The following is a 12,397-nucleotide window of genomic DNA, read 5'->3' as shown; positions in this document are numbered from 1 at the left end:
TGTATCACGATAATCACTCTAAGTTAAGGCGAGAAATGTTAAACCTTCCCCTCACATATGTAGATTTACCACCTGTTTACAGCTGTTACCTGCTTTTCCAGATTCATAGTCAAAACCGAACATGTATTTCTAGTAATAACAGAGAAACAAATCCTGAAGGCGGTGACAGACAAGGACACAGACCAAAGTATGACAGGAAATTTGGCTTTGGTTGTTCTTGTAAATCTTATAAACTACCTCACATATATATATAATATTGTTATGTCAAGATAAGAGTTTGCTCATAAGCTTCATACTTGCACGTGCAAAGAGTCAGAACAAAACACGTTTGTGTCTGCTCCTCCGTCACAGTCAGACAATCATATCTTAACAGTTCTTGTCTGGCAATGCTTTCTTGACATATTCAGCTCCATTACCACACTGCAGTAATATGACAGGGTACAGTAACAAAGTACATTTACTTGATTTCTGTACTTCAGTATATTTTACAGTAGCTGTTCTTTACTTGAATATTCTTTTTGGAAACTTCTGACTTTTACTCCACTACTACACTTAAAAGACAAATATTGTACTTTTGACTCCACTACATTTCTATGAAGTACTCTTACTTTGAAGCAGTCAGTGAATTAATTTTATTTTATTTTTAAAAATGTGACAGACCATACACTGTGTTAATCACAGGAGAAAAACCAATCACAGCCAACTCCTCCACTGTCAGTCAAGTTTGAACCTGTCAGTGTCCTTACGATGGTGACGTCAGATAAAGATGAGGCAGAAGATTCTTCACCAGAGACCTGATCTGATCTGAAGTCTGTGAAGGTTTAGAAATAAAGAAAGATTCATTTAGTTTACCACGACCTTACTTCATCACTGACTAAAAGAAAGAAATAGGAAAAAACAAAGGCTCCTTTTGTTTATTCAGTTGTGTTTCTATGACCATGTCTTCAGTCTTTGTATCATATTCTACAAGCTTTTTATTCTACAGGTTCTACAGTCAGTCAGAAATCAAGAACTCCAGTAGGCTACTTAACTCAAGTCAAAATCTGACTGAACAACTTTCACTGGTATTCAATCAATATTTGACCAGAAGGGTTTATACTGTGACTCAAGTAATGAATTTGTGTACTTTGGCCACCTCTGAATAGAACAGATAGAAATAAAACATAAAGTCTGAGGAAAATGATAAAATTAGAAGAAGTGAAACTTTTACTTTTTATGTTTCTTTCCTTGTTTCCGCACAAACAGCTGAAAGACAGAGGGAGCACCTCTTCACTCATGCCTTATGTGCAACCGAGGGCACCCACTCACAGGTAATTCAACCAGGTGAGCAGTGACGTCACAAAAGTGATCATGTTAAAGGGGGGCTTCGCTCTCAGCCGCATTAGGTTGAGACAGGAATAGAAACAGCTGCCAATAGGTTGTCTAATCCACTTAATAACCCTCCCATGGTTTGTCATAGGGAGTGATTCTTTGTCATACAGTCATCTCTCCTCTATGTTTCTGACTGTCACACAGATATTTATTCAACGTCTTCAATAAATCTCTTCTGTTCGAGGAATTTTCCCTCAAGTTCCTACAAGCACCGCCTTCATGTAGGATATCGCAGAGCAGCTTTGTGATTGGACCAGAGGGGGTTGACTGACAGCTCCACGGAATTTCTTTAGTGGACAGAGAGACACAAGGACCCGCCCATAGTTCTCAGTGACGTCACGAAAGGACAAATCGATTTACCGCGAGGTCATTCGGCCTCTCCGAGCAGCCGGTTACAGCTAAGCGGAGGCGCCATCTTAAGACACAGAGACAGTGAGTGCTATTATTCATTTAAATTAGAACATATGAACTGCCACAAGCGACTCTATAGTTAGGAACGTATTGTATATATAGCCGCAACATCTGTCAGCTTTTTTGTTGACGGGACTTTTATATTTTCTGTTTAGAAGAGACCTTCCACCTTGAAGCGGTCAAGCTAGTTTAGCACGTCAATTAGCATAGCATTTTAGCACCAGCTAGAAAAGAACGAGAAATGCTATATGAATTTGTTGGCAGGTGCGTTGGCATCTTAAACTGGCGTTTACAAATGACTAACGACTGTAAAGTAACTTGTATTGACGTTAAGTGATTATTCGTATAGCCTAGTATTATGTCATTCAGTAAGCTTAGCATTTCCTGTTCACGGTCATTCAGACGCGAAACTAACAAGCTAACAAGCACGTGACATGATACCCCTCAGTTCAGGTGTTGGCGTGTGTGGGAGTGGATTGTGTTACCAGTCAGCAACGCACCCCGAGCTAGCACACAGCTAACCATTTGCTCACTGCACTGCAGCTCCGCCGGCAGGCAGGACACCACCATGTACCCAACCTCTTTGACGCAGCTGGCACGGGCCAACCCGTTCAGCGCCCCCCTGTTCAGCCTCCAGAAAGTGGAAGAACCCCAGCAGAGCCTTCATGGACAGAGGACCCGCAGACTGGCAGCAGCAGCGACCGCAGAAGGTAACCCCGGCAAGGAGTCCACAGGCTGGCTAGTGTTAGCTGCGTTAGCTTAGCCGATCGGATTCGCCAGGTTGTGACCAACGTCACTGCGTAATTCGGTATAGATGTACTTATTAAGCACAGTGGACATTGTGCGCCCTGTAGCTAATCATCAAACCCGTTTACTCGTTATGAACATTGAGGAATATGATTGTTGCGACAGTTAGCTGCTAGGCCCCCGCTGCACACAAGCCGCCTGTGGAGGACAAGGAAGGACAAAGAAGTACCTTTGCACTGCAGTAAACCGTATTGACGTGTCGCACTTTATTTCAGATACTTGATTTAAAATGAATGAAATTGTTTTATTGCCGAACCAGTAATTAATTACATTATTGTAAACTGGCCCACAAATGCATGTGACCCCTGACTATGAGCTGCACAGGACTGACCAAGAACAAACTGTCCTAGCTTGAAGGGTTTATGACTTAAAGATGATACCCCAAATTACTTTGAGATCCTAACACAGCAATGCTGCTGAGTGTCTAGTGTCAAAAAATGTCAAAGCCCGCCCTTTTAAGCAAGTCTTGAACTTCTTCACCTACATTTATTAGGACAATCTATGCCCAACCATTTGTTGCCATGTAAACATATTTTTGACTAGTTACACTAAGAGTTTGAGTTAAAATTCAATTTATGAATGTTTGCCCCAACAGTTATGAGATTGTGTTATCTTCACAGTAGTGGTACATTTCATTTGTGTTTGTTACTTGGGAGTGGATCAAGTTCAGTAAGACTATGGTTATTACTGGCTTACATGGCTTTGTTTTCAGACTAAACAGTTGCTGGTGTTCATGTTAAACCACTGCCTGTTGCGACCAGAGTGGTAAAATAAGTTGTTTCCAATGCACTTGACTCCCTGTTAAAGCTTCTGGCTTGTCAGACATCCAGGTGGATCGAAGGTATTTGAATTCTTCAAACTCTTAGCCAGTTGGACATCCAAACACTCAAAGAAACCTTCCTCTTTTGTAAGATCAGAGATGCACAGTTCTTAAGTCTCGCCTGTGTTTCTTCAGAGGGTGACAGTTGTGAGTTCGGCTCTCAGAAGTATTTCGTCCTGTGTGGCTTTGGTGGGATTCTGAGCTGTGGCACCACACACACAGCTGTCGTTCCCCTTGATCTGGTCAAATGCAGAATGCAGGTCTGTCTCCGTGGCTCAGTGCCATTTTTTAACATCACACCTCGCCTATCCATAACTGTTGTGGCCTTCTTTTTTTTTTTTTTTTTTTTTTTTTTTTTTTAATGCACCAATTTGCATGGGAGAAATGGCATCAGTCCTGCTGTGAAGTCATTTTTCTTCATTGTGTAGTGATTCCCATGATTCTAATGTTTTGGAGTGATCATAACATGGCTGCATGATTCTGCACCAGTGTTCCTACGTGTGATGATTTCTGCCCACCTTGCCAACCCACTACCTCCCGTCTGCACTCAGTGCACAGTAGAGGACTCTCATGTAGGTGAAGGTCAGGAGAGCCAGACCTGAGGGAGAATATGTCCTGAATGTTGACGCTGCTATTTGACACCATCAGGGCTGATATCAGACAGCCATTGATTGTTCATTAACACAGACTGTTTAACCTTGTCCTGTCAGGTAAGAATGTCTAGTAGAAAGTCAAAAGTACACTTGATAATAAACAGGATTTATTGTGATAAATCTGAAACTTTCTCATGGGAAAGTGGCTTTTGGACTCCTATTATATGGTTTGAGTGAAAAATTGTAAAAGAAAATAAGCCTTTATTGTTTATCATTTTATCTCCATAAGTTTATTCCCAAGAATAATTTAATCACAAATATGTAGGACCAGACTGATGTATTGCATTTTTAGCCAGTTAACTACAAATCTTGTACACAAAAACCTTTTAAGCTTGAATTGTACCATGTTTTTAGAGTGATTTCTACCTTTCATGCAGCCATTGGTGTATATTTAAATAATACAGATTCACTATCTGTAGCAAGTTTCAAGTTCTTAAGTTAAATTGCATAGATAACTAAAATGAATGGAGACCAGTGGCTGCATATAAGATGGAAAGCAAATCTAAAAACCTGTGGTATGCTTTGGAAAATGATGAGCAGTGATTTTGTAGTGATTGGCCAATCTTGTGAAACAACCCTTTGGTCCATGAAAGTTTATGTTGAAATCACATGTGTACAATGATTTTTCATCAACCGCTGGTTTGTAATCATAATAAATGGTGGCACGTTCGTGGCAGAGCTGTGTATAAGGGAAGAGTCAAGTCACTGAACTGTAGTTTCCGTCCTGCAGTGATGACTCCTCCATTATGATGCTCTGGTTTGGTGATGATTTTTGTCCTGTGTTGCATGTGACCCTGCACGTTGCATGTGTGTTGTGTGTCACCTCCCTTCTACCACAGAGGGTGTCAGCTGCGAGTTTGGCTCCTCAAAGTACTATGCCCTGTGTGGGTTTGGGGGTATCCTGAGCTGCGGCCTCACACACACAGCAGTGGTGCCCCTCGACCTTGTCAAGTGCCGTCTGCAGGTTTGTATGGAAGCTCGCAGCAGCAGCTCCTCCTCCATCCTCTCAGACCCCAAGTGTGCCAGAAATATTATGAATATGTTTTTAAAAGAAAAAAACGTTCCAAGTGTTGAATAAGAAACAGTTTTTTGAGGATGTCATACACTGAACAAGTAGGGATGGGTACAAGAACCTGGTATTAAACAGGTCCCAGGGCTAAATTTTAAAGATGATAGTATTGATCATCTCTGACATTATCAGTTCTGCTCTCAGTACTGGAGAAATTAAAAAAAAATATTTATTGTTGCTTATCTCACCAACTCCCTTTCTTAAAATTTTAGTCTATGGTGCATTTTCAGTTTTCTTAATGCTGAAGAGAGGCCTCTCTCTGACCCTTTGTGTGAAGGTCAGGGGCAGCTCTCTAATAAGCTGGAACACTGAGCAGCTGACACACACAAAAACGCGGACCCTGCTGTTGGTGACAATAGAGAGAATGAAAGTCCTAACATACAGATGGAGAAATATACAGTTTTCGACTAACTAGCTTGTATTTCATTCATAATTGGTCCAGGTGTGTTTTTTTTATGCTGCAGCCTAACGCCCATACAGTTTATTGAATTATACCAACAGGGGTTGATGTTCCTTGGTGTTCTAAATTCAATCTGAAATGGACAGGGCATCATCTGAACTGTTAAGACATTCAGTTTCAGGTTACTCACAGCAGGGGGTTGGGCAATGTGTGGCATAGTAAAAATACTGTCACAGAAAAGCCTGTAGTATATCACTATTACATTTGTTTTACATTTCCATCATTACAAGGTCACACTAATAGTGATTTGTTAAAAACAATGCTGTTGAAATTTGTTACTCAAGAATGTTAATTGACTACAAGTGTCAAAATATAGCAATGTTAATTCTGTTCTTAATTCGTTCCTTTTTTTATTATAAAATAACAAATTACCAATAAGAACCGTTAAAGTACTGGATCAATAAGCAGTACTGTTAAAGCACCGGATTGATAAGCAGTAGTATTGTTAAAATCTTACTGATACCCATCCCTCTATGTGTCACACAGACGCAACTCAAGTTTTAGATTAGTCAGAAATCTGAGCACATTACTTTGTTCAGTAAAATTACTTAAGTGCAGCAGCAGAACTTTATTTTGTTTAGCTGACCAATTATGTTGGATATTTGATTGTCCATATACAGTTTGAAACTTACCTTAGACTACCAAATACAAACATTGTTAGTATTAGAAAATACATTTCTCTGAACAAAAGCAATTTGTTTGAAGCACTTGGACAAATAATAAAAACACAAGACTGACAAGTCAGCTATTGGCACATACACAAATATCTCCTAAAACATCAGTTCATAGAGCTGCTGATCATTTATTAACATGCATACTTACTGCAGTGTTTCTGTCTCAGGTGAACCCAGATAAATACAAGAGCATTGGCAACGGTTTCTCAGTCACAGTGAGGGAAGATGGTGTCAGAGGCCTGGCAAAGGGCTGGGCTCCCACCTTCATTGGATACTCCATGCAGGGGCTCTGCAAGTTTGGCTTCTATGAAGTGTTCAAGATCTTCTACAGTGACATGCTGGGCGAGGTGAGTCCACACACAGCTCTGCTCTTACAGATGAAGACCTGTCTGTTCTTATCTGCGTGTCACCCTTTTTGATGATGAGGATTCACGTTAAACACATGGAACTAAGTTGTCTCAACAGTATTGCATATGTGTAGTGGTCCCTCATGAAGCCTGGAGCACATTTGAGGCTACATCCACATCTCTATGTTTTCATTTTAAAAGTATTTTCAAGCAAAAACGATTTCCATCCAGTAAGACAGTAGTTGTGTTAAAATACAGAATTTAACTGAACGACAGCTGCTAGCAAAGACAACAAGATCAGTAACACTGTAATTCATTATCATGTTGTATTCACCACTTGTAGTCAAGACTGATGGGAGCTAATCAGGAGAGGCCGTGGGTGTCTACGTAATTGTTTCCAAAGGTCGGTTTCTGTTCATCCAGACTACAACACAACCCCAGGGTTTTCAAAATAAAACTCAACCCCAGAGATTTCAAAATAAAACGGTCCAGCAGAGTTTCTGAAAGTCTCCATTTTAGAGGCTGAAAACTCTAGTCGTGTGGATGGCAGGATGAAATGTAGGAAAAGAGATGAGTATTCAAAACTAAAATGTAGTAGTGTTGCTGTAGCCTTAGGACATGATTTGTCATTAACCAGCTAAACTGTTGACTCAGGATTCAGTCTTGTCTAGGTTGCTGTATGTTTTTGTCATCAACACTAATACTTAGTCCCAGTCTATGCTCTCACTGATATATTCTCCAAGTAATAATTTGTTGCTCTGCTTGTACGATTAAAGTAGCTTTTCTCTGACTGAAAAGAATCCTCACATTTTTATTGCTTTACTGTCATAAGCTACAATAAAACAGCTACTAATGGCAAGGGGAAATGACTTAAATGGCTCAAGACTGCAACAAAAAATAACTGAACCATGCTAATTTACCCATTTGCCCTTATTTGCAACCATTACTTAGTATACATGCTTGCATTAATGAGTTGTCTAGTTTACATATGCTTTACATGCAGAAAAAGGGAAATACATGAATTTAAGAAGAAAGAAGATTAAGCTTAAAAAAAACTATGGATCTTATCTTATGGATTTTATCTGATTAAGAGTGTTACACTGGATTAAGTTGAATTGTCTCATTATTTTACAGGTGAGATGCCTGCTGACATGTTTTGAGTATGGCGCAGCAACCAGTGCAAACCACAGTGTCTTAAATGATCATTGCATCAGCTTAACTCATTTTTTTTTGGTCTGCTGCTGAGTGACATACCTGAGCTGATGATGTCTCCTTCACGTACTCTGTCTGACCCTTTGTTGTGTGGTTTCACCCAACAGGAGAACACCTACCTGTGGAGGACATCGCTGTACCTAGCCGCCTCAGCCAGCGCAGAGTTCTTTGCTGACATCGCTCTGGCTCCCATGGAGGCTGTCAAAGTTCGTATCCAGACCCAGCCGGGCTACGCCAACACCCTCAGAGAGTGTGTTCCCAAGATGTTCGCTGAGGAGGGGCTCTGGGCGTAAGTGTGACAGATCCTTAATATTCAGTTCCATCATCACAGTCAGGATTTGTTTAAATAGAAAATGAATTTCTGATGATGACACGCTCCTTAGATCCACCTCTGGAGGGCACTGTCCTCGAGCAGTGCTCCTCAGCAGCTTTCTGGCTGTACAGTTGGAGGTGCTTGAGTCATTGGCGTGTGAGAACAGTCCACCTGTCCCCCAGCCCACCTGCAGCACTGGCAACCCTGTCCTCTACAGACAGGGAGCTCCCAGTGTTGCGAGCCTGGGGGACGGACACACTTCACTGTTACTTACTTACAGCATGTAATGTCATGTTGGACTTGGCTGAAGAAGGAATGAGTTGATGTTTATCCTAATAAGATCTTAAGCATGTTTTTATTTGGTGAGAAAACTGTATGTGGCTTTAACTAGATGCCTCGTTGTGAGCTCACCTCTTCTACTGTAACTCCAGTTTCTATAAGGGTGTGGTGCCTCTGTGGATGAGGCAGATCCCCTACACCATGATGAAGTTTTCCTGCTTCGAGCGCACCGTGGAGCTGCTCTACAAGTTTGTTGTTCCCAAGCCCCGCAGCGAGTGCAGCAAATCCGAGCAGCTGGTCGTCACCTTCGTAGCAGGTTACATCGGTGAGTAACGCAACATGTGAACTGTTTGCCACGTTGGACCTGTAGTTCAACAGTAATCCAGTTTTCTTTTGTTGAACTTTGTTGAAAAGTTTTTATTAGTGGGTTTACCCTTGTTTAAAAATCCACTTATACCTGATCATTTTTGTGTGAGAAAGTATTTGTGGCTGTAACAGCAGGATAGCTACTGCTGCTCTCAGGACTAGCTGCCCTGTCATCAGCAGCAGAGCTGCTGGCAACAGTCACCTGAAAAACACTGACATTTTGTCCTGACTTAAAGACATTTGGGGTCGACGTCTGTATATCTTTGGTTTATTAAATCACTTGTTATGATAAATGAAATATAAGCTTTGCAACCAGTTAACCTGTCTTCCCTACATCTGTGGGGGAGGGGCAAAACAGAGGGAAACATACTACTGTAAACGCAGTAAAGATTCTCACTGAAATGATCTTGTGTAAATAACATCAATAAAATATTTATTTTATTTAATAAAAAATCTCCTTGGTCCTGTTGTGGAGCTGGGCTGAAGGTTTTTAGCAGGGGAAACACTAGAGCAGTAACAATGAATAATGAAATCATGAAGCATGTTGTGAAATTTTTCAGCAATTAGTAAGAATATTTCATAATGTTGCTACATATTGGCAGTAATGTGTCAGTTCTGTCTCCAGTAATGATGCTTCACTCCTTTGAGCTGTTGTGCAGATTCCACTGCTCTGATGTTTCTTCTTCTCTCTGTGCAGCTGGTGTCTTCTGTGCCATCGTGTCCCACCCTGCTGACTCTGTGGTGTCTGTGCTGAACAAGGAGAGGGGCAGCACTGCTGTCGGGGTCCTAAAGAAGCTTGGACCTAAAGGTCTGTATCTATTTCAACAGCCGCATAGTTCACTGAGGATTTCATCAACACGCTCCTTAGATCCACCTCTGGAGGGCACTGTCCTCGAGCAGTGCTCCTCAGCAGCTTTCTGGCTGTACAGTTGGAGGTGCTTGAGTCATTGGCGTGTGAGAACAGTCCACCTGTCCCCCAGCCCACCTGCAGCACTGGCAACCCTGTCCTCTACAGACAGGGAGCTCCCAGTGTTGCGAGCCTGGGGGACGGACATGTAGCCAGAGTCATCCAGCACAGTTGTAAAACTAAACTTTATTTGTATTGGTTTTTCAAGTTCATTCTGTACAGTTTATACGGAAGCTCATCTCCTCTTAAAATGTAGGCAATTTTGTAAATCAGTGAACAGAGCTTCTTACTTAAATTTACAAGTGGATCTGCGTCACTGAAGCATCTAAATAAATCAAAATACAAGATGCACAACAGATGTTCCTCATGTGGTGTTATGCTGATCTTTAAGTCTTTAAATAATACTGAATTAAGTTTCTTTAAAGGTTTTAAAGTCTGAAATTTCATATACAACTGCCTTATATTATTTATTGTCTCATAATGGGTAAGTGTTGATTTAAATTAACTAAGTTAATTTAGATTCATTTTTTGTTTGGTTAGTCCATCCATTTATGTCAGTTGTCTTTGGAGGCTTGACTGGCTTATTGACTTTCACTCTTAATTATCATAAGTCTTTAAAGTCAGACTGGTAAAGGCTGCAGAAACCCTGCTGTTTTTCCCTGTTAATTGATTCATACACTCACTGTGTTTGTTGACTATTCTATTTTCCACATGTAAATAAGGTCAGAATATTAGAAAGGAATCCAGTCACCACTGCCTACAGCTTTTAATTACTCTGTGAGATCCAAGTGAACACACTAATACATTGATGTAAATGTAGGTGGTTCAGACCAGGTCTGCCTTTCAACATTGGATTAGACTACAGCCTCCACAATGATGATTGGTGTAAATTATGTAGTTTCCATATGAGAGTCAGTTGAGACAGAAGTGAAGAAGCAGCTCTTCTCTTAAGTATGAACAGTGTTTACTGTGCAGTGTCTAAATCTGATTGTGTGTGTGTCCTGTTCAGGTGTGTGGAAGGGTCTGGTGGCCCGTATCATCATGATCGGTACTCTGACTGCCCTGCAGTGGTTCATCTATGACTCCGTCAAGGTGTACTTCCGCCTGCCCCGCCCCCCTCCCCCCGAGATGCCAGAGTCCCTGAAAAAGAAGCTTGGCCTCGTAGAGTAAACACACTGCCCTCCCATTCCTCCCACTGAGCCGCAGTCTCTGGCAAAAACATCTGACCCCCCCAACTTCCACAGCGCACACGGCAGTTTTCTATATTTATGTCCTCGGCTCCTCCTGCTCTGCACAGAGCTCAGAGCTGCTACTACTCATGTATATTTAAAACAGAAAAAGTGCAAGGAGACAAGATGGAGCTGTCGCTCTTGTCTTAGCAAGAGTCCGACAGAAATATTCCTCTGTAGAAACACGTGTCTGGTTTTATCAGTTCCTGTCATTAGAAAATGTGGATATTCTAATAAAAGAATTAATTTCCCTCTAACAGCTGCCTGTTTTTATTTTAAAAACTTATCATTTTTAATTTGCCTTTCATCAGTTCAACAGATTACCAGAGGATTGACTGAACTATGTGCACTATCTGCACACATGGTTTCCAGCAGACCTTCTGTCTGGGCTGGTCAGTGGACCCCACACTTGATCACCATATAATATCATTGGGTTGGTTATTGAATTTTGAACCAGGTTTAAAGTGGAATGTCATTTAATGGTGTACAAAGCTTTTCTTATTCACAGCTGTGGCAAAATGTCCAGTATTTTATATTTTAAGACTAAACAGCTGCATGTCCCTGGAGCTTCTCAGAGCATTGGATCTTGTTTTGAAAGGTCAATACTTTGGTACAGTCTGTCCATGTTGCCCTCTGGAGAGGGACAGGAGAACCAGGTCATCACCAAATACCAGACACTCGACCTCTGTAACTTCTTCCGGTTTAACTCTGGGATCTCGGTCCTATGACGGTTGTTCCCATGTTACTGTGGTAAATCACCATGGTAACTGACGCTGAACTCCTAACCTGCTTCATATCAAATGAAAACCTGTCAACAGCCAAACTACTGACCAATCAGATCTCATCTTTCCTACAGGATCCTGACGGACAAAACAGTTTACAATAAAGATCAGCAGATATTTGTATAGACCAGTGGATGGTTTTTAAACAGCTTCTAACAAACGAGTATATCAATCTAAATAACTGCATAACTATTAGAGCTTCATTTGAACTGAACACAGATCCACACGCTGTTCAATATTTCCATCATTATAAATGAACATTTCAGTAAATTTTTTCATAAAAAAAAAAGTTGTCAATAAAATTAAGAACAATGCGGAAAAGCTCTAAGATAAAAATTTGTTTTAAGAGTTTTAAAAGAGGTCAGTGATTCTACTCGTTCCAGAGTGTCAGGCTCTGACTGAAACCTCTGTCACCTCTGGGAACAATAACAGACCTCTGCTGGAGGAACTGAGTCTACGAGCTGGTTCATATGCTTCTCAGACGTCAGATATAAAGCACGGCTAGAGGCTTTAAACGTCGACAGTAGGATCTTAAGATCAGTTCTAAAAACATACTGGGAGCCAGTGTCAGGAGGCAAAACCAGTGTGATGTGGTCACTTCTCCTGGATCCTGTTCAAAGCCTAGACCGGAGTTCTGCTCAGTCTGGAGCTCACTGATAGATTTGTAGTTGAGGCTGTTGCAACAATCATGTAAGAT

General features: G+C 41.1%; 1 protein-coding gene and 2 non-coding genes across 4 annotated transcripts; all 3 read left to right on the top strand.

Annotated features, from left to right (window-relative positions):
- The first annotated feature begins 1,660 nt into the window (after positions 1-1,660).
- slc25a3a (solute carrier family 25 member 3a) lies at positions 1,661-11,175 on the top strand. Of its 2 annotated transcripts, none has more exons than XM_056367738.1 (8): positions 1,661-1,803; positions 2,326-2,492; positions 4,902-5,026; positions 6,433-6,612; positions 7,932-8,113; positions 8,569-8,741; positions 9,480-9,590; positions 10,699-11,175. In XM_056367738.1, the coding sequence occupies exons 2-8, from the start codon at positions 2,351-2,353 to the stop codon at positions 10,857-10,859; spliced, it is 1,074 nt and encodes a 357-aa protein (XP_056223713.1). In that variant the 5' UTR covers positions 1,661-1,803; positions 2,326-2,350; the 3' UTR covers positions 10,860-11,175. The 2 variants fall into 2 exon arrangements, with proteins under 2 accessions (XP_056223713.1, XP_056223712.1); XM_056367737.1 differs by lacking the exon at positions 4,902-5,026 and adding an exon at positions 3,545-3,669.
- Positions 8,194-8,395, top strand: LOC130163877 (small nucleolar RNA SNORA53). The gene has a single exon (XR_008826537.1). It is a non-coding gene; the product is annotated as a small nucleolar RNA SNORA53 (small nucleolar RNA).
- On the top strand, positions 9,637-9,838 carry LOC130163876 (small nucleolar RNA SNORA53). The gene has a single exon (XR_008826536.1). It is a non-coding gene; the product is annotated as a small nucleolar RNA SNORA53 (small nucleolar RNA).
- Positions 11,176-12,397: the final 1,222 nt, after the last annotated feature.

The sequence above is a fragment of the Seriola aureovittata genome, chromosome 22 (genome assembly GCF_021018895.1).
Source record: "Seriola aureovittata isolate HTS-2021-v1 ecotype China chromosome 22, ASM2101889v1, whole genome shotgun sequence".
Classification (NCBI taxonomy): Eukaryota; Metazoa; Chordata; class Actinopteri; order Carangiformes; family Carangidae; genus Seriola; species Seriola aureovittata.
This window is presented reverse-complemented; position numbering and strand designations above follow the sequence as displayed.